Source organism: Dryobates pubescens, chromosome 1, assembly GCF_014839835.1.
Source record: "Dryobates pubescens isolate bDryPub1 chromosome 1, bDryPub1.pri, whole genome shotgun sequence".
In the NCBI taxonomy this organism is placed as follows: domain Eukaryota; kingdom Metazoa; phylum Chordata; class Aves; order Piciformes; family Picidae; genus Dryobates; species Dryobates pubescens.
Window position 1 is genome coordinate 58,430,257 of NC_071612.1, and position 27,301 is coordinate 58,457,557.

Here is a 27,301-nt window from a genome sequence, read left to right on the forward strand (position 1 = left end):
AACACATGGCCATTGAGTCCTTTGCATCATCTTTTATGCTGCATTTTACTTGAAGGAAACAGCTCAGTGCTTATTAGCAAGCACCTTCCCTGGCACATCTGAACCCGCCTCACATCATCCTAGAAGCAGAGCCCCTGCTGTTAACACCGGGAGTGAGGAACAAAGACCATCAAAGCACAGCCTTTCCCACAAAGAGTTAACCCAGAGGGCAATCCTGCCATAGATCAGGGCAAGCACACGTGCTGGCTTTGCCACTGCATCTAAATGAAGGCTGGCAATTCCTTTAATGGCTTCAAATGCCACAAATTTGTCTGGGATAAGAGAGAGAGGGAAAGCAGATGAGCACCGAGCTGCAGGTGCCCCGCAGAGTGCAGTATTGGAGTGGCTCTAAGCAGCTCCTGCTGCTTCCTTACTTTGTGATATTCTCCTAAGGCAGCAATCAGCTGCTCCCAAGCAGCAAAGCCATGGAAGCATTTCCATTTAGAATCATTCCTGAAACATCCCTGAATCATGTGCCAAAAGACAGACCTATTCTTGCCCAGCTTAAGCACATGATTCACTCTGTCCTGAATCACACTGCTGGAATTGTTAGTCCCAACTGGAGACCAGCAGAAACAACTCCAACTAATTCCTGGTTCAGAAAAACCAAACCCCAGGCAGCTCTCATTTATCTCATTTCTTTTAGACCTCATTGCTCTCTCCAACTCCCTGAAGGGAGGTTGGAGCCAGGTGGGGGTTGGTCTCTTCTCCCAGGCACCCAGCACCAGAACAAGAGGACACAGTCTCAAGCTGTGCCAGGGGAGGTTCAGGCTGGAGGTTAGGAAGAAGTTCTTCCCAGCAAGAGAGATTGGCCCCTGGGATGTGCTGCCCAGGGAGGTGGTGGAGTCACCATCCCTGGAGGTGTTTAGGAAGAGCCTGGATGAGGCACTTGGTGCCATGGTTTAGTTGATTAGATGGTGCTGGGTGAGAGGTTGGACTTGATGATCTTGAAGTTCTTTTCCAACCTGGTTGATTCTATTCTATTCTATTCTATTCTATTCTATTCTATTCTATTCTATTCTATTCTATTCTATTCTATTCTATCCTATCCTATCCTATCCTATCCTATCCTATCCTATCCTATCCTATCCTATCTTATTCCATTGGAGTGGCTGGAAGAAGATGCTTGTTAGAAATGGCCCTGGCTGTTCTGCAAGAGGCTCAGGTCTCCTTTAGAGAGGCCACACTGCCGAAAGCAGAATGAAAAGCGAGAAGAAATCATTCAAAACCTGATTTATTTGTCACCCAACTGGAGCCCAGTAAAGTGACCTTTACAAACCTTCTGTGTGATTTTTAAAGTGCTCTTAGGAAGAAGAGGGAAGGATATGTGGGAGGAAAAATCCCCCCCCCAGATTACAGTTGCCTTCACTGCCAGTCACCAGCGTGCTCACCTTATGCTTTATCTTTAATGTGATGCTAATAAGGATGATTTCTGCCTGGGCTATTACACAGCAGCTGACAGGAGCACAGCATGATGTGCCCACAGGCTGCAGGCCATCTTGCCTTGCACGTGCTCAACCTGAAACCACATCACTCTAATAATCCACTGAGCAAAGCGTGAGGCATTCAGCATCACAATCCCGCCGAGACCCAACACCGATCTGCTCACAGAACCATTAAGCCTGGAAAAGATCATCCAGCCCAACCTCCTACCCAACACCTCCAAGACCTCTAGACCACATCCCAAAGTGCCTCCAGGGCCAGTGACTCCACCACTTCCCCGGGCAGCCTGTTCCAATGCCTGAGCACTGATTCTGCACTTTAATCTGTTACAGAAATACCTCTCTGCACTTAGCATTTGTGTTCCAAGGATACCAAAAACTAGCAGTGACCTTCTCAGGCTGCTCTTCTCCAGGCTCAACAGCCCCAGGGCTCTCAGCCTTTCCTTCTCACAGAGATGCTCCAGGCCCCTTAGCACCTTCATAGTCTCCCCTGGACTCTCTCCAGTAGTTCCCTGTCTCTCCTAAACTGGGGAGCCCAGAACTGGACCCACTACTCCAGATACAGCCTTACTAGGGCAGAGTAGAGGAGAGAAGAACCTCCTTTGACCTGCTGGCCACACTCTTCTTCATGCAGCCCAGTGTGCTCACAGAGGACTGCAAAGTCTGCAGAAGGCCTCAGCCCTGGGCTGGGTGTGTGCCTTTAGCTGGGCATCTCTTTAGGCATGTCACCTGCACAGCTCACCACACGGAGTTTTGGGGTTGGGTTTGTACCTGGCATTCATGAATACATTTGAAAAGCCCTCCTTTTCCTCTGTCCCACCATCCAGAACCACTACTTTCTTGCAGTGCCCCAACTGGCACAACAGCTACCAGCAGGCTGTGGCACAGACTCCTTTACCATGGTCTCCAAATCTGCTCCCAGTCCCACAGTGCTGAGCAGCACGGACAGGACACCGCTTTGGTCTGCCTGAGCCTCTCACTCTAACCTTGCTCTCAAGGACTAAGGAAGAAGCCCAGTTCCCAGAACAGCAACACAGTCTGATGGCCCTATCCTGCCACTCAGCTCTGTAGGTTTGGGGTGCACATGCTGAGTGCACTGCATAGAGCCAGGGAATTGTTTAAGTTGGAAGAGACCTTTCAGATCCTTGAGTCCGACCATTAACCCAGCACTGCCAGCTCACCACTAAACCATGGCCCTCAGCACCACAGCTACATGGCTCACCAGGAATGGAGACTCTACCACTGCCCTGGGTAGGCTGGGCCAGGGCTTGAAAACCCTTTTGGGGAAGAAGTTGTTTCTCAAGTCCAACCTAAGCCTTCCCTGGTGCCGCCTGAGGACATTTCCTCTTGCCCTGTCACTTGTTTCCTGAGAGAAGAGAAGAGAACAACTCCCACATCACTCCAGCCTCTTTTCAGGGAGTTGTAGAGAGCAATGAGGGCTCTCTTCAGCCTTCTCTTCTCCAGACTGAACAACCCCAGCACCCTCAGCCCCTCCTCACAAGACCTTTTCTTCATGACCTTTGTTGCCCTCCCTTCTCTGGACCTGCTCCAGCCCTTCAATGTCCTTCTCATAGTGAGAGCTCCAAAACTGAACCCAGAATTCCAGGTGCAGCCTCACCAGTGCTGAGTACAGGGAGACACTCCCTGCCCTAGCCCTGGTGGCCACACCATTGCTGATCCAAGGCAAGATGCCACCACATAACCAGTACATCAGCAAACACCCCAGTGCCAGAAAGCTGTGAGACATAAGACACCCTGCCTGGACTTCCCTTCTCTTTCACTAGAGATGCAGAGTTCCATGGAAGTGGCCCCACTGCAAGGCATGGATGAGAACTGTGCAGGTCAAGCAGAGACAGCGTCCCCCAAGTCCTCCCTGAGCAACAGCCCCTGAAGACCACAGCTCGATTTCTGACCGCAGAGCAGCCAGCCAGAGAGCGACAAGAAACACTTACCAGAGTGCTGAGCCCTGTCTGCAGCTGAAAATAAAAGCCCTGCTGTGCCCACAGCCCACAAGAGGAAGACAGCAGTCACACTTCTTGTCACGTAGGGCTTGCTAAGCACTGCTGGGGTGGCTGAGCACGAGGAGCGATGAGCAGGGCTCTCATGGCCAGGCAGTGAGTCTCTGACTCACCCCACAGGACACATGGCTGAACTGGGAGGTGGGCAGCAGCTACTCCACAGCATTGCTGTGTCTCCTCTGAACAGTCTTCTGCTGCCACAGCACTACCTGTGGCTTGGGAAGGTGAAGGGCTACTGCTTCCCCCATTACTTATTACTTCACCTCTGCCACAGCTGGTCACAAGGGATAGTGGTGGCTGGAGGGGATGCCACACAGGGATGTCTGAAGTTTGCTCTTGCCTACAGTTCCTGGCACACCTTCCCCTGCATCAGCAGCCAGCAGTGTGCTCAGGCGGCCAAGAAGGCCAAGAGCATCTCAGCATGTATCAGGAATAGTGGAACCAGCAGGACCAAGGAAGTGATTGCTCCCCTCTACTTAGCACTGGTGAGGCCAGCCCTTGAGTATTGAGATCAGTTTTGGGTCACTCACTCCAAAAAGGATATTGAACTTTGGGTCACTCACTCCAAAAAGGCTATTGAGGGGCTGGAGCTTGCCAGAGAAGGGTAACAAAGCTGGGAAAGGGTCTGGAGGACAGGGCTAGTGATGAGCAGCTGAGGGAACTGGGGTTGTTTAGTCTGGAGGAGGCTCAGGGGAGGCCTCATTGCTCTCTACAGATCCCTGAAAGGAGGTTGGAGCCAGGTGGGGCTTGGTCTCTTCTCCCTAGTAATGAGTAACAGGACAAGAGAAAACAGCCTCAAGCTGCACCAGGGGAGGTTTAGGTTGGACATGAGAAGAAACTTCTTCCCTTTCTTCTCAAAGCCTGACACAGGCTGCCCAGGGAGGTGGCTGAATCCCCATCCCTGGAGGTGTTTCAAAGAGGCAGAGCTGTGGCCATGGTTTAGCCCCAGCCTTGGTAGAGTTAGAGAACGGTTGGACTGGATGATGTCAAAAATCACACCAGGGTGTAACAGAGGGGAGGCAACAACCCTAACCTCAATAAGACAAATCCCTGCAGTAAGACTCATGCAATGGAGACGGTGCTCAAGTCCTGGTTTGGTTATCTCCATTTTATACTCAAAAATACCTAAGAAATACACCCAGGGACACACAAAACCCTTTCCCACAGCCCCTTGGCTGTTTTCCAATGGGATTTAAACAATAAATACAATTACTAATTAAAAAGAATGGAAAAGAAGCCCCAAGAAAGAGTTTTTCTCCCCCTTTTCAATACAAACATCCTTGCATTTCAATTTGTTATTCTGGACCATTTGCTTTTCACCCTCCTTTGTCACTGAACCAAGGGGCTCTTGGGTCTCAAAACCTGAGAAAGTTGCAACTTCCCTTCCATTTCTCTTCAATGAGAGCAAAGTGGTTCTGATACTGAAGTGCTTCAGCCCTCTTTGCGCTCCTGCTCAGGGCCACACGCCGCAGGAGAAGGGCTCAAGCACACCCCGGTTCTGATGACAAATACATTAACTCTCTGGGAGGTACTAAATGGCCAGCCCTCAGCTAGGGGAGAGGTTTTCCATTAGGAGACTCCACAGCAACTCATTTACCACAAAGCTGGGATTTGGCTAGGAATCCAGGGCACAAAGCTCCACTTCAGTTGTATTTATTTGTGTCTAAACAGCCTGGTGACGTTCCCATTATTCCCTGCGGTCTCTCGGCAAGGAGGGACATCACAATGGGCCGGGAAGAGGTTGGACATTTTTTGGCTGGGAAATGAAATCTGTGAAAGGCTGCAAGAGGAGGAGAATAAAGCTATCTTTTGAAACTTCAGAAGGCAGTGGTCACAGCTGAGGGTCCTGCATTACTCGCTGCCAGGAAGTGTGGGGCACCCCCTAAAACCTTGAGCCGGGCTGGAAGCTTTCCCTTCCCCAGCCTTCAGTCACCGCCTGAAAAACTCGGCTGCAATTAGCATGGAGGACAAAGCACTTTCTGTAGGCTGACAATAGGTAGCCAGACCACAAAGTCTACATGGCAAGAGCAGAACCCCCCCTTTTAAAGGATCCCAGGGGTTTTGTTAGCAAGTGAGGCGATCCCCACCTTCTCCCCACCCCTGAGAAAACCCAGGCGGAGGCTAACCGCCTCTGCGCCGCAGCTCAAAGCACGGAGCGAGGGAAGGGAAGTTGGGATGAAAAAGCAATGGGGCAAGTTCAGGGCCATGTGGGATGGAATTGCTTCTTTTGCTGTTCCATTAAATCGGGAGCTGAATGCCCCTGCCGCCCTGCCCTGTTCTCTGGGCTCGCTCTTCACCATCAATCAAACCTCAGCCCTGCCCAAGCTTGCTGCCCGGTGCTCCCAGTGACTGCGATGTGCACTTGGTGCTGGGAGGGAGCTGAAAGAGGAACTATTGTATGACTAAATATTCCGAAGGGGGAGGAGAGAAAAAAAGCAGATCTGCTCCCTGTGACACAAATGGTCCGTGCTGAATCTCGTGGGGCTGCTTGTAGTCTGTAAGCTGCACAACAGGACCCACTGCGCCCCTCGGGAGAGCACCAGGGGAGGAAAAGTATTCATTGAGCCTTAGGTGAGACACTGGAACAGGTTGCCCAGGGAAGTTGTGGATGCCCTATCCCTGGAGGTGTTCAAGGCCAGGCTGGAGGATGCCCTGAGCAACCTGGGCTGGTGGAAGGTGTCCCTGCTCACAGCAGGGGGTTGGAACTAGATGGTCTTTAAGGTCCCTTTCGACCCAAACCATCCAGTGATTCTATGATACGACTCACAGCAAACATTCAGACCAAACAGCATCATCACCTTCCCCACCTGCACACACAGAGGCACAAGTGGCTGACAAGGAAGGCAATCCAAAAGCAGCTTTGCAAGCTTTGTCCCAAGTTCTCATTCATTCCCCACCTCTCCCCTTCCCCTCCGTGCGGACCGCAAGTGCCAGGAGTGGTCCCGGCGGCACTGCAGGCAGGCAGCCGGCTCTGGAGAGCCATCCAGACTGCTTGCTTCCTTACCTTTTATAGAATCCGTGGAGAGGCTGGAGGCACAAAAACTGCCAGTAATCCAAGCAGAAGGCCTTTAACTTCAGCATTCTCAAGCACTGCTGCTGCAGCCGCTGCCGGCTGCGGCGGGGGTTTGACACCGCGAGAAGCCTTTTTGTTAGGAGTGGAAGGAGCGGAATGGAGCCGGGCACGCTGCTCTCCTAACTGCTGCAGCATGAAGTGCTCCCAGTGGCTCCCAGCACAGGCAGCTCCCCGTGCACATGGCACAGCACCTGCCCCGGTGCCTGGATCCCGCTGCAGTTCCGAGCGGAGCCGCACAAAGGACGCAGCTTCATGTGCGCCCTCCCGATCCCGGCAGCAGGCTGTCTGTCCAAAAGTCCGGGAGAACTGGGATCACACAGATATCCCACTCCTCCTTTGGGATGCTTGAGGCCATTCTAAAAGCCCTCCGCTCGCACAGCGGCTGGATATTCCGGGGAAGGTTTGGGAAGGACCTTTGGGAAGCATCCTTACGGCTGACGGGACTCGGGAAAACACCAGCAATTATCCCGATGGGATGTGACACCGAGTGCCCTGCAGTCACAGCAGGGCTGCGATCCCATCACATGGCAACTGCAGCCTTTCTTCCCTGCCTTTTTTTTTTCTCCCTTCCCCCCACCCTCCTTTTCTTAACTCGAGCGGCTCACAACTCCGCTAATCGGCTCCTCCCGTGCAAATCCCACCGGCTTCCATTGTCTGCCAGCACCTCTGGAAGCTGGGGGCTGCTTATCACAGGGGAGGGGGGATAAAAAAGAGAGAGACCAACAGCAGCAGCGTGGACCCTCCCCGCTCACAAACCGGATTATGCTTATCTTATTCCCAGCACACTCCACCAGTTAGCGCTCAGAAAAGGAAAACTAATCACCGGCGCCGCATGGTGCTCAGCGGGGCAGCCCCTGCCGCGCTGCCGGCCACCGCCGTGTGCCCGCAGCTCCCACGGGACACGCAGGGTCGCTTCCAGACAGGACATGATGGTGCCATCACCTTTGCTCCCTGGGTAGGCAGAGGACAGAGATGCTCTGGGCACCCCAGCGCCAGGGTTGGTGGTTGGGAGTGGCGATGGGAGACCTTCTTGCTCTCTCCAACTCCCTGAAGGGAGGTTGTAGCTAGGTGGGGGTTGGTCTCTTCTCCCAGGCAAGCAGCACCAGAACAAGAGGACACAGTCTCAAGCTGTGCCAGGGGAGGTGAGGAGAAAGTTCTTCACAGAGGGAGTTGTTAGCCATTGGGATGTGCTGCCCAGGCAGGTGGTGGAGTCACCATTCCTGGAGGTGTTCAAAAAGGGTTTGGATGTGGCACTTGAAGCAGGTTTAGCAGTCATGAGGTGTTGGGTGACAGGTTGCACTTGATGATCTTTGAGGTCTTTTCTAACCTTATTGATTCTATGATTCTATGGGGCCAGGACCAGGCTCTGGAGCAGGGATGGGTTTGGGAACAGAGATGAAGTTTGGGAGAAGGGATGGGGTTTGGGCTCAGGAGCAGGGATGAGGTTTGGGAGCAGGGATAAGGTTTGGGAGCAGGGATAGCGTCTGGGGTTTGGGCTCAGGAGTAGGGATGAGGATTGGGAGCAGGGATAGCGTCTGGGGTTTGGGCTCAGGAGTAGGGATGAGGATTGGGAGCAGGGACAGCATCTGGGGTTTGGGCTCAGGAGTAGGGATGAGGATTGGGAGCAGGGATAGCGTCTGGGGTTGGGCTCAGGAGCAGGGATGAGGATTGGGAGCAGGGATAGTGTCTGGGGTTGGGCTCAGGAGCAGGGTTTAGGGAGCATGAATAGGGTTCAGAGGTTGGGGCCAAGCCCAGGAGCAGGCATGGGGTCCAGGAGCAGAGCCGGGGTCCAGGAGCAGGGCCAGGGTGCAGGAAGGGGGTTTGGGACTGGGAGCAGGGCTGGGGCTCGGAGAAGGGATGCTCCAGCACCAGCTTCCTAGCCACACCAAGCACCAGCATCCAGCCAAAGCCACTGGCATTACACAGGGCACACAGAGCAATTAGTGGGGAGCTGCTCTGGAGGAAATGTCAAAATTAGCAACATTTACTCCTTAAAAGCTCTGGCTAGACACAATAAAAGCAGATTGCTTTTATTATGGAGAGACAGGAGTCTCCATTTCATTTGGTGTCTTTTATGAAAGGCATTGGCCCAGTTCTACCACCTTATGTTTTCCCTCCTCTTAGTGCTTCCTCTCTACACCAACACACAAGTTGACTTTGAAGGGGCTCCCCCCATCTCACAGGTTACTCTGAGCAAGACTTAACAGCACAAAACTCCTGCTTTGCATGAAAGGTTCCTGACACAGGGGAGGACTTCCATAGCAATTTGTAATTATCCTTCCCCCACCCTCCCCTCCAGTTTTGGTGGCTGTTAAACAACAAGAAGTGCCCTAGTGGAGCCTGACCAATTCTTGGGGTCACTTTGCCATTCAGTTTACTTGCCAGGAGCTACAGTTTGGGTATTATTCATTCTGCTGAGTTTTGGAAAACCACTAGGATATATTAGGAGATAGAGATAGAGATGTGTATAAGGAGACCTATATGAAGACAGACTGAGAGTTGGGGTTGTGCAGTCTGGAGAGGAGAAAGCTCCCAGGAGACCTTCTTGTGGCCTTCCAGTATCTGAAGGGGGCTACAAGAAAGCTGGGGAGGGACTTTTGAGGGTGTCAGGGAGTGATAGGACTGGGGGGAATGGAGCAGAATGAGAAATGGGGAGATTGAGATTGGATGTTAGGAAGAAGTTGTTCCCCATGAGGGAGGTGAGAGACTGGCACAGGTTGCCCAGGGAGGTGGTGGAAGCCAGGCTGGATGTGGCTGTGAGCAACCTGCTGTGGTGTGAGGTGTCCCTGCCCATGGCAGGGGGGTTGGAGCTGGCTGAGCCTTGAGGTCCCTTCCAACCCTGACAATTCTGTGATTTTATATAAGCTAAACCATACAGGATATAGTATCAAAAAGGTATTGGAAAATAAAGAGTTCATCAGATCCAACAACAAAACCAAACTCAGAACCTGTAAAAACACTTGAAAGCAAAGGTTCTGGCACCTGAGAAGGTGGGGTTTTGGTTTAAAAGGAAATAGTATGGAACACTGCTTAAAAATAAACCAATATGAAGAGAAAACCAAACTCCCAAAGCTTAGCTGGAGGCTCTCATCCCCATGGACATATCTTGTTCCCAAGTGCCTGGATAATGAGCTATATTTAGGGATCCTTTGGGTCTCTGGGTTTGCTCATTGTCACTGGTCAATGACACCAATGCCTCACCACTTCTTAGGGAAGTGATTTGTGTAACTTGAATTGGAATTATAAATGAGTGAGACTTGGCAGCTTCTTTAGGGAGGTACAAAAAAAAAGGAAGTAAATTAGAAGGTATAGAATCATAGAATCAACCAGGTTGGAAAAGACCTCAGAGATCATCAAGTCCAACCTCTCACCCAACACCTCGTGACTAACTAAACCATGGTACCAAGTGCAACATCCAATTCCCTCATGAACACCTCCAGGGATGGTGACTCCACCACCTCCCTGGGCAGCACATCCCAATGGCCAATCTCTCTTGCTGGGAAGAACTTTCTCCTCACCTCCAGCCTAAACCTCCCCTGGCACAGCTTAAGACTGTGTCCTCTTGTTCTGGTGCTGGGTGCCTGGGAGAAGAGACCAGCCCCCACCTGGCTCCAACCTCCCTTCAGGGAGTTGGAGAGAGCAAGAAGGTCTCCCCTGAGCCTCCTGTTCTTCGGGCTAAGCAACCCCAGCTCCCTCAGCCTCTCCTCACAGGGCTGTGCTCCAGACCCCTCCCCAACTTTGTTGCCCTCCTCTGGACACCTTCAAGTGTCTCAATGTCCTTCCTAACCTGAGGAGCCCAGAACTGCACATTATGCCCAGATGTCACTCAAGAATGTCCAGGTCACACCTGGTCTGGTATTTCCCTACAAATACCTGGCACAGGGCGGGTGGTGGTGGAAATGAATGGCTCATGGGAAAAGCAGCTGGCATGAAACAAAAAGAGCACAAATCTCACATGCAATTGATCTGAGCCTTTCAAAAGATGCTTTCTTTTCAAGAGTACAAGGAAGTTCTACCCTAAAAAAGGGTTCTCAAAGTCTAGAACAGGATGCCCAGGGAGGTGGTCGAATCCCCATCCCTGGAGGTGTTTAAAAGATCATAGATCATAGAATGGTAGGGGTTGGAAGTGACCTCTAGAGATCATTGAGTCCAACTCCTGCTCTGCCAAAGCAGCATCACCCAGCACAGGTCACACAGGAATGCATCCATGTGGGTTTGGAAAGTCTCCAGAGAAGGAAACTCCACAACCTCTCTGGGCAGCCTGCTCCAGGGCTCTGTCACCCTCACAGTAAAGAAGTTTCTCCTTATGCTGTGGTGGAACCTCCTTGGTGCCAGCTTGTTCCTATCCTTGTCCTGTACCAATGAAATGAGCCTGGCACCTTCATCCTGACCCCCACCCTGCAGATATTTATAGACATGGGGGAGGAAGGAAAGAAGGAAGGAAGGGGAGGGGAGGGGAAGAGGAGGGAAAGAAGGAGGGAAGGAGGGAGGGAGGAAGGGAGAAAGCGAATGGAGAGACGGAGAAAGGGAGGGGAGAGAGGGGGAGAGGAAGAGAGGGAGAAAGGGAGGGGAAAGAGGGAGAAAGGGAAGGGAGAGTGGGAGGAAGGGAAGGGAGAGTGGGAGAAAGGGAGGGGAGAGAGAGAGAAAGGGAGGGGAGAGAGGGAGAAAGGGAGGGGAGAGAGGGAGAAAGGGAGGGGAGAGAGGGAGAAAGGGAGAGGAAGAGAGGGAGAAAGGGAGGGGAGAGAGGGAGAAAGGGAGGGGAGAGAGGGAGAAAGGGAGGGGAGAGAGGGAGAAAGGGAGGGGAGAGAGGGAGAAAGGGAGGGGAGAGAGGGAGAAAGGGAGGGGAGAGAGGGAGAAAGGGAGGGGAGAGAGGGAGAAAGGGAGGGGAGAGAGGGAGAAAGGGAGGGGAGAGAGGGAGAAAGGGAGGGGAGAGAGGGAGAAAGGGAGGGGAGAGAGGGAGAAAGGGAGGGGAGAGAGGGAGAAAGGGAGGGGAGAGAGGGAGAAAGGGAGGGGAGAGAGGGAGAAAGGGAGGGGAGAGAGGGAGAAAGGGAAGGGAGAGAGGGAGAAAGGGAGGGGAGAGAGGGAGAAAGGGAGGGGAGAGAGGGAGAAAGGGAGGGGAGAGAGGGAGAAAGGGAGGGGAGAGAGGGAGAAAGGGAGGGGAGAGAGGGAGAAAGGGAGGGGAGAGAGGGAGAAAGGGAGGGGAGAGAGGGAGAAAGGGAGGGGAGAGAGGGAGAAAGGGAGGGGAGAGAGGGAGAAAGGGAGGGGAGAGAGGAAGAAAGGGAGGGGAGAGAGGGAGAAAGGGAGGGGAGAGAGGGAGAAAGGGAGGGGAGAGAGGGAGAAAGGGAGGGGAGAGAGGGAGAAAGGGAGGGGAGAGAGGAAGAAAAGAGACAAAAGCTAGAAAAGAGAGAAACTAAAAAGCAGGAGCAGCAAGGTCTGCTTTGCCCCATAGCCAAGAACAGCTACTCTGAGGACCGAGAAAGGAGAAGGGGAAGGGCACAGTGAGACAATTAACCTCCAGAGATGCCATGCAAAGCCTTGATCCTGAAACGAGGCTTTTCTGGGAAGTTATCCTTTGACTGCTCAGATCAGCAGGCAGTTTCTTTCTCTCCATGGGACCCTTTCCAGAGGAAAATTATCAACATGCTCTCTCTCTTTGTTTCTTACTTTTCTTTTTGTGTCACCAGAATTCCTCCCAAACCCCGGACTGCCAGGGAGCCTCTGCACCCCTGGGTTTCCTGTCAGCACCCAAGCCTGCTGGAGCTGCCCAGCATGCAGAGCAAATGCTAATGAGGACTTTTGCAAATGCAAAGCACCCTGCTCTCAACGTGGTCTTCATTTTCCCTTGTCTTCCCGAGGGGAACAACAAAGACAATTAAGCTGCACCTCACGCTCTCCCCGGGTAGAGAACTACTTCATTCAGAAAGGCATTTACTGAGACCTTCGACTTGGAATTCCCAGGCCTAACATAAAGAGCAGGAATGTTTGGATGTGCTGCAGCCTCAGAGCTCCAGCGCTGCTGGTACCCTCGGTGAGCAGACAAATTCTGCCACTCACTCAGCAGGGCTGCAGGGGCTGCTCTGGCAGCAGCAGATCCAAAGCCTCTGAGGAGACTTTCAGAAGCAGCCACCAGGAAAAAAACAAAAGGCAGAGTGAAAATCATAGAATGATAGAATCAATAAGGTTGGAAAAGACCTCAGAGGTCATCAAGTCCAACCTCTCACCCAACACCTCCTGGACTAACTAAACCATGGCTCCAAGTGCCACACCCAAGCCCCTCTTGAACACCTCCAGTCAAGTCCAGCAGCCTCTCTTTTCAGGGGTCCATAGAATCATAGAATCAATAAGGTTGGAAAAGACCTCAGAGATCATCAAGTCCAACCTCTCAACCAACCCCTCATGACTAACTAAACCATGGAACCAAGTGCCACATCCAATCCCCTCCTGAACACCTCCAGGGATGGTGACTCCACCACCTCCCTGGGCAGCAAATCCCAATGGCCAATCTCTCTTGCTGGGAAGAACTTTCCCCTCAGCTCCAGCCTAAACCTCCCCTGGCACAGCTTGAGACTGTCTCCTCTTGTTCTGGTGCTGGGTGCCTGGGAGAAGAGACCAACCCCCACCTGGCTACAACCTCCCTGCAGGGAGTTGTAGAGATCAAGAAGGTCTCCCCTGAGCCTCCTCTTCTCCAGGCTAAGCAACCCCAGCTCCCTCAGCCTCTCCTCACAGGGCTGTGCTCCAGACCCCTCCCCAGCTTTGTTGCCCTTTTCTGGACACATTCAAGTGTCTCAATGTCCTTCTTAAATTGAGAGACCCAAAACTGGACACAGGACTCAAGGTGTGGCCTAACCAGTGCTGAGTGATGGCTGTCTTGGCAATCTGGGATGCTCTGAGGCTGAAGGAAAGCAATCCACTGCACAAGCCCAGCATGAAGTCAGTGCCTGCTGGAGTTATTTGGGGATTAGGTGAACCTGCTGTAGCAGTGGGCCTGGACTAGATGATCCCCAGGCTGGACTCTGATTTGAAAGGTCTCTCCCCACCAAAACAGTTTTGTGACTCCCTGATTTCCTGGGCTGCTCACACAAGGAACTAGTAAGACTTCCATTTCTCCTCCTGGCCCTCTTACAGAACCCTAGAATAGTTAGAGTTGGAAAGGACCCTTAAAGATCATCCACTTCCAACCCTCTGCCATGAGCAGGGACACCTCCCACTAGCCCAGTTTGCTCAAGGCCTCATCCAACCTGGCTTTGAACACCTCCAGGGAGAGCTTTTACACCTTTCTGGGTACCCATCCAGCCACTGTACCTTCCCAGACAGGGAAAATGGAAGCTCAGTGTTCACACAGAGCTCTTGGGCTCTGCCATACCATGGTGACGCCCAAGGCTGCTGGTGCTACAGAGATGCCCAGGGAATGAATGATGTAAAATCAACCTCTCTTTACTCAAAGGGAAGCTCTGCTGCCTAGAAGTGCTCCAGCTACTCAAAAACAGAGTTGTTTTGCTTCAGACAACTCTCAGATCTAAGCACTCCCCCCCAGATGAGTATTAATCCTCGTTTGATGCCACCCTTCAGATTTGGTTATTAAACCCCTAAGCTGCCAGAATTTCATGCAGTAGAATAGGGAGAGATTTGCTGTTCACTTAATGCTGGGTATCTTTTCTGCTCTCTAAGCTCACACAACAGCAGCTGATCAATTTGTTACAGAAGATGACAAATATAGAATCACAGAATGGGTTGGGTTGGAAGGGGCCTTAAAAATGATGCAGTTCCAACCCCCTGCCACGGGCAGGAACACCTCCCACCAGCCCAGCTTGCTCAAGGCCTCATCCAACCTGGCCTTGAATACCTCCAGGGAGGAGGAGGCAGCCACAACCTCCCTGGGCAACCTGTTCCAGTGTCTCATTACCTTCACTGTAAAGAATTTCTTCCTAAGGTCTAAACCCATCCTGCTCTAGTTTAAAGCCATTGTTCCTCATCCTGTCACTCCCAGCCCTCCCTTGTCAAAAGTCCCTCCCCAGCTCTCCTGGAGCCCCTTCAAGTACTGGAAGGCTGCTCTAAGCTCTCCCTGGAGCCTTCTCTTCTCCAGGCTGAACAGCCCCAACTCTATTAGCCTGTCCCCATAGGAGAGGTTCTCCAGCCCTCTCATCATCTTCATGGCCCCCTCTGGACCCTCTCTAACAGCTCCTTGTCCTTGCGCCGGGGGCCCCAGAGCCTGGAGCAGTACTCCAGGCGAGGTTTCACCACAGCAGAGCAGAGGGGCAGAATTCAAAAAGGGGCTTACCAAATGCAAGGGCAGTCATTTCCAAATCACTTTTTACACTGTCTTATTGTTCTCTGTAAAAAAAGAAACAACCCAGCCAACCAAACAAAAAACCTGTGCAAGTATTCTGCAGAGTGTCTGTCTGGGAAGTGTCTGAGCACAGAGGCTCGGAGCGGGCAGGGGAAAAGAGCAAAGTCTCAAACTCCCTAACTTGCAGCTCAAACTTTTTTCCTTTTTCTTTTTTTTTTGGTCAAAGAAGGTTAATTATAAGCTGTTACAAAACTCTTGTTGGAGATACAAAGCAGCACGATCAGGGATTCTGTCCCAGCCTGCATCTCTCTGCTGCAGGCTTCACAAAGTGTTGCCCACCCAGCGCATACTAATGAGAGCCGAGGCCAAGCCACTGAGCACAGCCACCAGCCCCATGGAGCCTCCTGGCTCCTGAATGGCAATGGCAGTGGCCAGGTTGGTGGGCATGACATCCCATGCTCTCATTTGATTGCAAATAGTTTCAAAACAAGGCCGTACTGCCGTGCTCTGGGGATTGCAGAGCAATTAAAATAGCTCAGCCAGCCCAGCTGCTAGACAGCACATCTATTTGGTGCAGCTACAAACATAGCCAAAGAGCATTCCCTGTTCCTTTTCCTACCAAACTCAGCCACTTCTTGCATCTGAGTCGTCCCCATATTACTCACTGATCACACAGAACCACAGAAACATTCAGGCTGGAAAAGAGCCTCAGGATCACCAAACCCAACCCAGAACCCTACTCTGCAAGGGTCACCCCTAAACCAGGGCCCCAAGCACCACACCCAAACCACCCTGAAACACATCCAGGCTTGGGGACTCCATCACCTCCCTGGGCAGCACATTCCAATCCCTGACCACTCTTGCCATGAAAAAGGTTTCCTACTCTCCAGTCTAACCCTGCCCAGTGGCAGCTTGAGGCCATTCCCTCTTGTTCTGTCATTAATGACCTGTGAGCAGAGACCAGCAGCAACCTCTCCACAATCTCCTTTCAGGGAGCTGTAGAGAGCCATGAGGCCTCCCCTCAGCCTCCTCTGTTTCACACTAACCATCCCCAGCTCCTTCAGTTGCTCCTCCTGCCAAGATTTTTTTCTCCAGGCCCTTCCCAGCTTCCTTGCCCTCCTCTGCCCTGGCCCCAGCACCTCCACATCTCTCTGGGATTGGGGTGCCCAAAACTGGACACAGCACTCGAGGTGTGGCCTCCCCAGAGCTGAGTACCAGGGGACAATCCTCTCCCTACACTTGCTGGAGATATCCTGATATCCTCCCATGGGAAGAAATTCCACCAGAAGGAAACCCATTGCACTAAACCCTGCTATTTGCACCTAGATTTCCCTCTCCTGGAATGAAGAAGGCACCAACACCTGGTTCTCCAGCCCTGCTCCCAGACAACAGCAAACCACAACCCAGCTACACCTTGTTCCTGTTAAACCAAGTCTGCAGAGAAGCAGGGTGAGGGGGGGGGGGTGGGGAACGCTGATGTTGTCTCCTGCATTGTCCCACCACACAAAGGAACAGTGTTGAAGTCAGCCTGGGTGATGGGAACAGAACTACAGCCATGAATGAACAGTGCCCAGTGTTGCTATGCTGGGCTGGAGACAAAGATAATATTCCAAGGTGGGGGGCTGTGTGTGTGCTCAGGAAATGCTAATAAGGCAAAAGCTTCACTGGCAGAGGACCATGCCCTGGGAAACAAAGGAGGCTTAACAATAGAGAGGACCTTTCATTTGAATAAGGTTAAACCAAACAGTTCCCACTCATGTTTTGTTCCAGCACAGGGTGGGAAAAATAAAGCCACATCCTTCATTCAGAACATCTCCATCCTCAACCAGAACATCTCCATCCTTCATCCAGAACAGCTCCCAGGGAAGGCTTGCACCAACACGATTGTCAGCTGGAGAGGAAGGGGCTCTGCCCTGGCTTCATCAAAGGGAGCCTGCGACTTTGATGACGCTGATGAGCTCTTTAATGTGCAGCTAGATGCAAGGTGCCCATTTGATATGCAGCAGGAGCAGTGCTGAGCCCTTCCTTCTGAATGGAGTGATCAAAGCCAAGGCCCTGTTACTGCAGTGACTCAGCTGTCAGCCCCCCACCAAGCTTGTGCTGCTAGCAGAACGCTGAGCAACGGCAAGCACAAACCACACTTCAACACAGAACCACAGAGTTAACCAGGCTGCAAAGGACCTCTGAAATCATAGAATCACAGAATTGGCAGGGCTGGAAGGGACCTCAAGGATCAGCCAGTTCCAAGCCCCCTGCCATGGGCAGGGATACCTCACACTACAGCAGGTTGCTCACAGCCACATCCAGCCTGGCTGCAAAAACCTCCAGGCAGGAGGCTTCCACCACCTCCCTGGGCAACCTGTGCCAGTCTCTCACCACCCTCATGGAGAAGAACTTCTTCCTAACATCCAATCTGATTCTACCCATTTCTAGTTTTGCTCCATCCCCCCCAGTCCTATCACTCCCTGACACCCTCAAAAGTCCCTCCCCAGCTTTCTTGGAGCCCCGTTCAGATACTGGGAGGCCACAAGAAGGTCTCCTGGGAGCCTTCTCTTCTCCAGACTGAACAACCTCACCTCCCTCAGTCTGTCCTCATAGGAGAGAATCACCTCCCTGGCCCTGCTGGCCACACTTCTCCTGTTGCAGCCCAGGCTCTGGTTGGCTTTCTGGGCTGCAAGTGCTCACTGGTGGCTCATGTTGAGCTTCTCATCACCCAACACCATCTAATAACTTACCCACGGCACTAAGTGCCTCATCCAGATTCTATTTAAACACCTCCAGTGATGGTGACTCCACCACCTCCCAATGGCCAATCTCTCTTGCTGGGAAGAACTTCTTCCTAACATCCAGCCTGAACTTCCCCTGGCACAGCTTGAGACTGTGTCCTCTTGTTCTGGTGCTGGGTGCCTGGGAGAAGAGACCAACCCCCACCTGGCTACAACCTCCCTTCAGGGAGTTGGAGATGGCGATAAGGTCTCCCCTGAGCCTCCTCTTCTCCAGGCTAAGCAACCCCAGCTCCCTCAGCCTCTCCTCACAGGGCTGTGCTCCAGACCCCTCCTCAGCTTTGTTGCCCTTCTCTGGACACCTTCCAGCATCTCAACATCTTTCCTAAATTGAGGGGCCCAGAACTGGACACAGGACTCCAGGTGTGGCCTAACCAGTGCTGAGCACAGGGCACAAGGACTTCCCTGCTCCTGCTGGCCACACTCTTTCTGATAGGACACAGAGCTGTTGGAGAGAGTCCAGAGGAGGACCACAAAGATGTTTCAAGGGCTGGAGCAGCTCTGCTCTGAGGACAGGCTGTGCAAGCTGGGGGTGGTCAGAATGGAGAAGAGAAGACTCCAGGGGGACCCCAGAGCTGCCTTCCAATAGCTGAAGGGATCTTGCAGGAAAGCTGCAGAGGGACTTTTCATGAGGGTATTCAGTAATAGGACAAGGGGGAATGGTTTGAAGCTGAGGGAGAGCAGGGTTAGACTAGAGCTGAGGAAGAAGTTCTTCAGTACAAGGGTGGTGAGACTCTGGAATAGGTCTCCCATCGAGGTTGTGGATGCTTCCTGCCTGGAAATGTTCAAAGCCAGTTTGGATGAGGCTTTGAGCAACCAAGACTAGCTGAGAGGTGTCCTGCCCATGGTGGGGAGGTTGGAGTAGATGAGCTCTGAGGTCCCATCCAACCTAAGCCATTCTATGATTCCATGAGAGCAAACTCCCCTTTCCCAAACAGAAAAATCCAGCTCTGTAGCTGTAGGACCCACTTGTGTGCCAGGCAGCTGGCACAGAAGAGAAGCAATTTCCATGATTCCACACCCAAAATGACCCCCTGGATGGCTACAGTACCTGAGTGGATCAGTTGAGATGCTGCTTCCTGTTTCCAGTGAAGTCCTGAGATGACAGCAAAAGAATAAAGTTATATGGAATTCAAGTTCTTCCCAAACATTGCATCCTCACATATAAAATGCTTCATGACCCTCTGCATTTTCTTCCCTTTTACTGACATTTGATAATAGAATCACAGAATTGTCAGGGTTGGAAGGGACCTCAAGGATCATCCAGTCCCAACCCCCCTGCCATGGGCAGGGACACCTCACACCACAGCAGGTTGCTCACAGCCACATCCTGCCTGGCTGCAAAAACCTCCAGGCAGGAGGCTTCCACCACCTCCCTGGGCAACCTGTGCCAGTCTCTCACCACCCTCGTGGTGGTACTTAGCATGCCATTCAATATGGATGTTAACAAGAGCAACCCCCCCAAAACCTGCCCCAACATGGAAACAAATTTCATGAAATAGGCAAAATGTGATCAGTTGTCAATATTCTCCAGGCACTCTTGAGCCATGAGTGACCACTCCTGTGACTGGCACAAACCCCAGCATGACAGAATCATTATGGTTGGAAAAGCTCTCTAAGATCATGCAGTCCAACCTTCTACCCAGCCCCTCCACAGCCACTAAACCATGTCCCCAGTGCAGCTATAAACATATCCAAAGAGCATTCCCTGTTCCTTTTCCTACCAAACTCAGCCACTTCTTGCGTCTGAGTCGTCCCCGTATTACTCACTGATCACACAGAACCACAGAAACATTCAGGATGGAAAAGAGCCTCAGGATCACCAAGCCCAACCCAGAACCCTACTCTGCAAGGGCCACCCCTAAACCAGAGCCCCAAGCACCACACCCAAACCACCTTGAAACACATCCAGGCTTGGGGACTCCACCACCTCCCTGGGCAGCACATCATCAGTAAGTTTGCAGATGACACCAAGCTGGGGGAGCTGATCTGTTGGAGGCTAGGAGAGCTCTGCAGAGGGACCTGGACAGGCTGGACAGATGGGCAGAGGCCAAGGGCATGAGACTGAACACATCCAAGTGCCAGGGGCCTGTTCCAGTCCCTGACCACTGTTGCAGGAAAGAAATTGTTCCTACCATCCAATCCAAATTCCACCCTGTGCAACATTACACTGAGCACTTCCAGAACCTGCTTTCACTCCTGCACTGTCTGCACTTAGCCTTAGAAACACCAGCCCAATTCACTTGTATCACAGAACCACAGAATCATAAAGTTGTTCTGGTTGGAAGAGAGTTTTGTCATCACCAAGCCCAGCCATCAACCCAGCACTACCAGGCCACCACTAAATCACGACCCTTAGCATCTCACCTGCACAGCTTTTAAATCCCTCCAGCTGTGGTGACTCCATCACCTCCCTGGGCAGCCTGTTCCAGGGCTTGGCAACCCTTTTGGGGGAGAAATTGTTTCTCAAGTCCAACCTAAACCTTCCCTGGTGCAAGTCAAGGCCATTTCCTCTTGTCCTATCACTTGTCACCAGGGAGAAGAGACCAACCCCCACCTGGCTCCAAGCTCCTTTCAGGGAGCTGCAGAGAGCAATGAGGTCTCCCCTCAGCCTCCTCTTCTCCATGCTGAACTACCCCAGGTCCCTCAGCTGCTCCTCCCCAGCCCTGTTCTCCAGAGCCTTCAACCAGTTTGGTTGCCCTTCTCTGGACCTGCTCCAGCCCCTCAATGCCCTTCTGGGAGTGAGGGTCTCAAATTTGAACCCAGTACTCAAGGTGTAGCCTCACCAGTGCCAGTACAGAGGCACAATCCCTACCCAGGTCCTGCTGGCCACACTCTTGCTGACCCAGGCCAGGATGCTGGTGGTCTTCTTGGCCACCTGAGCACACCCTGGCTCATCTCCAGAAAGCTGTTGACCAACCTCCCTGAGGCCTTTCTCTTCTGGACAACTTTTCAGCCACTCTGCCCCAAGCCTGGCGTCTTCATGGGATTATTGTGGCCCAAGGGCAGGGCTTGGCCTTGGTCTTTTTGAACCTCATCCCATTGTTGTCAGTGTGGAACCTCAGCATATACATGCAAGTACTGCACATGCAAGTACTACACCAGTAAAAGAGTCTGGCCCCATCCTCTTGCCTCCTAACCCTTTAGCTCTTTGCTGAGCATCGAGAAGATCCCCTCTCAGGCTGCTATTCTCCTGGCCCCTCAGCGTCTTTGTAGCCTCCACTGGACTGTCTCCAGCAGTTGTGTGACCAGCTCTGTTCCTGGCCCTATGGCTTGCACTGTTACTATGCCCTCTAAGCAAAAGTAAAACAGCTGCATGGAGCAGGGAGCTGAGTACAATTCTTCTGGGAGAGCCTCATGAATTCGTTTGGCAGAGCCTCTGCCCTCTTGCTGGCTTTTCTCTCCCTGGGCAACAGATGACTTCATTTATTCACTGACAGAGCAGAGGTCCTTACATTCTGTGGCCTTGTGCTCTCCACCCAAAAAGGGACCTTCTGAGTCACCCCAAGGATTTGCTGCAGCAGAAAGTTCAGTTACGATGCTCTGAGTACCGAGGTGATTACAACCACACTTGTGGTTAAACAGCAGTAGCTAAACCTGAGGCATGGCTTCTCTTGTTGGACTTGCTCTCACTGAGCATGACTGCAGAACATGTGTCCCCTCAGCTTGGGAAAGATGTTGAGATGCTGGAAGGTGTCCAGAGAAGGGCAGCACAGCTGGGGAGGGGTCTGGAGCACAGCCCTGTGAGGAGAGGCTGAGGGAGCTGGGGTTGCTTAGCCTGGAGAAGAAGAGGCTCAGGGGAGACCTTCTTGCTCTCTCCAACTCCCTGAGGGGTGGTTGTAGCCAGGAATGGGTTGGTTTCTTCTCTCTAGCACCCAGCACCAGAACAAGAGGACACAGTCTCAAGCTGTGCCAGGGGAAGTTTAGGCTGGAGGTGAGGAGAAAGTTCTTCACTGAGAGGGCAGCTGTTGGAATGTGCTGCCCAGGGAGGTGGTGGAGTCACCGTCCCTGGAGGTGTTAAAGAGGAGATTGGATGTGGCACTTGGTGCCATGGTTTGGTCATGAGGTCTGTGGTGACAGGTTGGACTTGATGATCTTTGAGGTCTCTTCCAACCTTGGTGATTCTGTGATACTGTGATCATCCAAAGCCTCTCTGGGGTCACTCCACCACCACCACCACATCAGAAACCATTCTGAAGTGGAGATTTGCCCTTACCCCCATTTCTATCCCTCACACCCCAACCTCTGCTCAGAGCTGCAGCTGTGCATGGTCCCTGCAGGTCCACACCCTCAGCCTCAGAACTGCATTAATTATACTCACAGCAGTGATTTGTAAGTCAGTGGCAAATCCTCACTTTTAATCCCAAGATTACTACTCTGCTTACAAAAACTAAACAGGATTGTGTGAAGGGAGAGGGCCAGCAACTGCAGCCCGTGCAAGGCTGAGCCACCCAGGAGGGGAAACAAACCACATTGTCCAAAGAGCCTTTAACTAAAGCACTAAAGCTTGAAAATAGCTTCCAGGAGCTAATTCCAGCCTGTAATTTGTTTGCTTTCAGAGCTGAGGGTTTGTGAATAGGGCTGAATTTGGAGGGGGGGTGGCTTACATATGTTGGCTTTGTGGCTCCTTGTTGGTTTAACAATTGAGAAGGGTGAACTTCATTTCCTGGTAATTCAGTTTAGTGCTTAGCACACAGCCTGCTGGGGAAGCACCGACCTGCTCCCTCGGCCTGACTTCTTCCCTGGCTTTTGACAGGGGGTTTTTAAGACAAACCCCAAGCTTCTCCTAACAGTTTTGGCCCTCCTCAGTATCAATAAATATGCAAGAGCCCCAGCTCTTTGAGCACTGACAATAGGTGGTGCATAAAGAGGAGATGGTAATGAGACAGGAGGCAGCCTTGATTAGCCCCCAGCACAGCCCTGATTGTGGTGCCTAATGCCAGGCAGCACATGGTGACCTCAGGGACTGCTCAAGCAATCACAAGGAGCAGGATTACAGCTTCATTATAGGCCCCTCCTTTGTCTTCCTGCAGACAGACACCCAAGGTAGGCTGCCAGACACCCAAGGTAGGCTGCCAGACAACCAAGGTAGGCTGCCAGACAACCAAGGTAGGCTGCCAGACAACCAAGGTAGGCTGCCAGACACCCAAGGTAGGCTGCCAGACAACCAAGGTAGGCTGCCAGACACCTAAGGTAGGCTTCCAGACAACCAAGGCAGGCTCCCAGACAACCAAGATAGGCTGCCTGACAACCAAGGTAGGCTGCCAGACACCTAAAGTAGGCTGCCAGACACCTAAAGTAGGCTGCCAGACACCTAAAGTAGGCTCCCAGGCACCCAAGGTAGGCTCCCAGACACCCAAGGTAGGCTGCCAGACACCCAAGGTAGGCTGCCAGACACCCAAGGTAAGCTCCCAGACACCCAAGCTTCAGGCAGGAGATGCACGGATTTGAAATGCAGCAGAGACAGCACAGCTCTCACAGCAAACCATCCCATCCTGGCCTGAAACATGGCTCAAAGGCTCTGCCTTGCATAGATTCACAGAATGGATGGGGTTGGAAGGGACCTTAAAGCTCATCCAGTTCCAACCCCCTGCCATGGCCAGGGACACCTCCCACCAGCCCAGGTTGCTCAAGGCCTCATCCAACCTGGCCTGGAACACCTCCAGGGAGGAGGCAGCCACAGCCTCCCTGGGCAACCTGTGCCAGTTTCCTCCACCCCCTCACTGGAGAGAATTTTTTCCTCATCTCCAGTCTCAGTCTCCCCTCTTCCAGCTCAAATCCATTGCCCCTTGTCCTTTTACTCCCAGCCCTTGTCAAAAGTCCCTCCCCAGCTCTCCTGGAGCCCCTTCAGGTACTGGAAAGCTGCTCTAAGCTCTCCCTTAAGCCTTCTCCTCTCCAGGCTGAACAGCCCCAACTCTCCCAGCCTGTCCCCACATGAGAGGTTCTTCAACCCTCTCATCATCTTCATGACCTCCTCTGGACCCTCTCCAGCAGCTCCAGGTTCTTATTGTGCTGGAGGCAGAACTGGAGGTAGTGCTGCAGGTGAGGTCTCAGCAGAGCAGAGCAGAGGGACAGAGCAGAAGGGCAGAGGGACAGAGCAGAGGGACAGAGCAGAGGGGCAGAGCCACCTCCCTCACCCTGCTGCTCTCACTTCTATTGGTGCAGCCCAGGCCACAGCTGCCTTCTGGGCTGCAAGTGCACACTGCCAGCTCATGGGGAGTTTTTCAGCAGCTGCCACCTGGTTTACTGAGTTGGTTTTCCCTGCAGTTTTATGCTCTGTTAGTAGCTGTTGATGGACTTAGTCCCTGAGCACCAAAAGCCACAGAGCTGATCAGTTTGGGGGCTGAAAACACAGAGCTGCAATGGCTGCAAGGGCACCCAGAATGTCTCACCAGCCAGGCACTAGTGGTGTCCCTCAGGGATCAGTGCTGGGCCCCATCCTGTTCAATATATTTATTGATGATCTTTATTATCATCAGTAAGTTTGCAGATAACACCAAGCTGGGGGCAGGGGTTGGTCTGTTAGAGGATTGGAGGGCTCTGCAGAGGGCCCTTGCCAGGCTGGACAGACGGGCAGAGTCCAACAGGATGGCATTCAACAAGTCCAAGTGCCAGGGGCTGCACTTTGGCCACAGCAACCCCAGGCAGTGCCACAGGCTGGGGTTGGAGTGGCTGGAGAGCAGCCAGGCAGAAAGGGACCTGGGGGTACAGGTTGACAGCTGGCTGAACAGGAGCCAGCAGTGTGCCCAGGTGGCCAAGAAGCTGTGTGAAGGTCAGATATGAAGACAGTGTCAAACACAGGGACAGTGACATGAGCTAAAGAACTCTGCCTGGATGACAGCCACAAACAGATCACTGCTGGGGAGCAAGATGGAAACCAAACCATCCCCTAAGGAGGGTTTCAAGCCCAGGAGAAGCTGCAGCTTAGCCTTTTAGCCTGGACACCCACTCACAGATTCAACTTGCCCCAGTGGGAAACCTCAGCAGCAGACTGACAGCACAAAACCCAAAGTTTAGTGGCCAGGAAAAGAAGCTATTAAAGACAGCAGAAATCAAGTTTAAAATCTTGAAAGATCTGGATTTGGGGTACAGAAAGTTAGTGAATCCTTCCCGAATTCACAGAGTAATTTCAGTGTAATCAGAGAACAGAAACAGAAACAGAAATAGAAATAGACATAGAAAGAAATAGAAATAGAAATAGAAATAGAAATAGAAATAGAAATAGAAATAGAAATAGAAATAGAAATAGAAATAGAAATAGAAATAGAAATAGAAATAGTCCAGGCCAGAAGCGACCTCCAAAGCTCATCCAGTCCAACCCCCTGCAGTCTGCAGGGACATCCCCAACTAGATCAGATTGCCCAGAGCCCTGTCCAGCCTTACCTTGAAGATCTCCAGGGATGGGGCCCCAGACACCTCCCTGGGCAACCTGTTCCAGTGTTCCACCACCCTCAGGGTGCAGAACTTGTTCCTCACATCCAATCTCAATCTGCTCTGCTCTAAGCCATTGCTCCTGCTCCTGTCCCTAGAGGCCTTTGCAAACAGTCTCTCTCCATCCTTCTTGTAGCCTCCTTCAGGTACTGGAAGGTTGCTATTAGATTTCCCTGGAGCCTTCTCTTCTTCTGGCTGAACACCCCCAGCTCCCTCAGCCTGTCCTCACAGCAGAGCTGCTCCAATCCCCTGATCATTTCCCTGGCCTCCTTTGGACCTACTACATGAGGTCCATGTCCTCCTTATATGGAGGCCTCATCACTTCCTTTCTTCCTTCACATCTCAAATCCCATTGAAATATTTTGGTTGCTATCCAAACGCTGCTCAAAGATGGAAAGTTAATTCAAACCAGAAAGCCACCCCAAATCCTGAAGCCAGCACCATTAACCTAGAACAAACAAAATACCTCATTCCCCACCAAGCAATTTCAGGAATGTCTGCTTCAGGCAAAATTAAAATACCTCTATTTGAGGTTAAATGAAAACAAGATTTGCCTTCCACAACATTAACTGGCCAGGAAAAAAACAAAACACTGCATTGCTCTTCAGAAAGCAAGCAGGAAGGTCTAAAAATCCTCTTTGCTTGTTCCCAAAGGGCACTGGCTCAGTCCATTTGTAGTCCAGATAAAAATCCATGCAGTATCCCTGGAGGTGTTCAAGAGGGGATTGGATGTGGCACTTGGTGCCATGGTTTAGTTGTCAGGAGGTGTTGGGTGAGAGGTTGGACTTGATGATCTCTGAGGTCTCTTCCAACCTTATTGATTATATAGAATAGAATAGAAATAGAAATAGAAATAGAAATAGAAATAGAAATAGAAATAGAAATGAATGGAACGGAACAGAACAGAACAGAACAGAATAGAATAGAATTAACCAGGTTGGAAGAGACCTTCAAGATCATCAAGTCCAACCTATCATCCAACACCACCTAATCAACTAAACCATGGCACCAAGCACCCTGTCAAGTCTCCTCCTGAACACCTCCAGTGATGGTGACTCCACCACCTCCCCAGGCAGCCCATTCCAATGGGCAATCACTCTCTCTGTGTAGAACTTCTTCCTAATCTCCAGCCTAAACCTCCCCTGGCACAGCTTGAGACTGTGTCCTCTTGTTCTGGTGCTGCTTGCCTGGGAGAAGAGACCAACCCCCACCTGGCTCCAACCTCTCTTCAGGGAGTTGTAGACAGCAATAAGGTCACCCCTGAGTCTCCTCTTCTCCAGGCTAAGCAGCCCCAGCTCCCTCAGTCTCTCCCCACAGGGCTTGTGTTCCAAACCCCTCCCCAGCTTTGTTGCCCTTCTCTGTAAAGTTAATAAAAACCCAATTAAAAAAAATATAAATGGAGCTGTTCAGTCTGGAGAGGATAAAGCTCCCAGGAGACCTTCTTGTGGCCTCCCAGTATCTGAAGGGGGCTACAGGAAAGCTGGAGAGCGTCTTTTGAGGGTGTCAGGGAGTGATAGGACTGGGGGGGATGGAGCAAAACTAGAAATGGGGAGATTGAGATTGGATGTTAGGAAGAAGTTGTTCCCCATGAGGGTGGTGAGAGACTGGCACAGGTTGCCCAGGGAGGTGGTGGAAGTCTCCTGCCTGGAGGTGTTTGCAGCCAGGCTGGATGTGGCTGTGAGCAACCTGCTGTGGTGTGAGGTGTCCCTGCCCATGGCAGGGGGGTTGGGACTGGCTGATCCCTGACGTCCCTTCCAAGCCTGCCAACTCCACGATTCTGTGATACTAGACCTGTGTGCAGCTGTCCCTCTGTACATACACAAGAAACTTCAGAAAAACCCAACCCCCAAATGAGTCTTCACTGCAGAGCTGTGCCCAGGGAACTGCCTGACAATTGAACTAGGACTTAGATTACCACTACAAGAAGCAAATAAGCTGTAGAAGCCATCCTGCATTACTAGGGCAAAGCTCTGAAGCGCCCTGCAGGCTGTTTTGTTTCCATGGAGTCTCTAAGACCCCTTCTAGGTAAGGAGCTGAGGAACTGTGCTCTAATTTCTCTGATGAGTCAGTTGAGTGACATCTCTTTGTCATGTCATTTCTAGAGTAGAGGCAGAGGAATCCTTGCAGGGACTGTAAATAAACTAGGCACTGGGGATGTTCCCAGTTGGATTAGCTGGCACTAAGGTGGTCAGTGCAAAACCTGAGGAATGGGTGTTAATTGTTGGGTA

General features: G+C 51.9%; 1 protein-coding gene across 5 annotated transcripts in view; it reads right to left on the minus strand.

The window, feature by feature from the left end:
• The window catches only part of IQSEC1 (IQ motif and Sec7 domain ArfGEF 1), a 539,967-nt gene that overhangs the window by 235,448 nt on the left and 277,218 nt on the right, over positions 1–27,301 (minus strand). For 2 of the 5 annotated variants that reach the window (XM_054166399.1, XM_054166438.1), the window contains exon 3: positions 18,694–18,738. The exons of 2 other annotated variants lie outside the window; for them this stretch is intronic. In XM_054166399.1, the coding sequence (XP_054022374.1) occupies positions 18,694–18,738 (45 nt within the window). Of the gene's footprint in view, positions 1–6,503; positions 6,524–18,693; positions 18,739–27,301 lie in introns of those variants that run through there. One more of the 5 variants, XM_054166422.1, reaches the window with a different exon arrangement.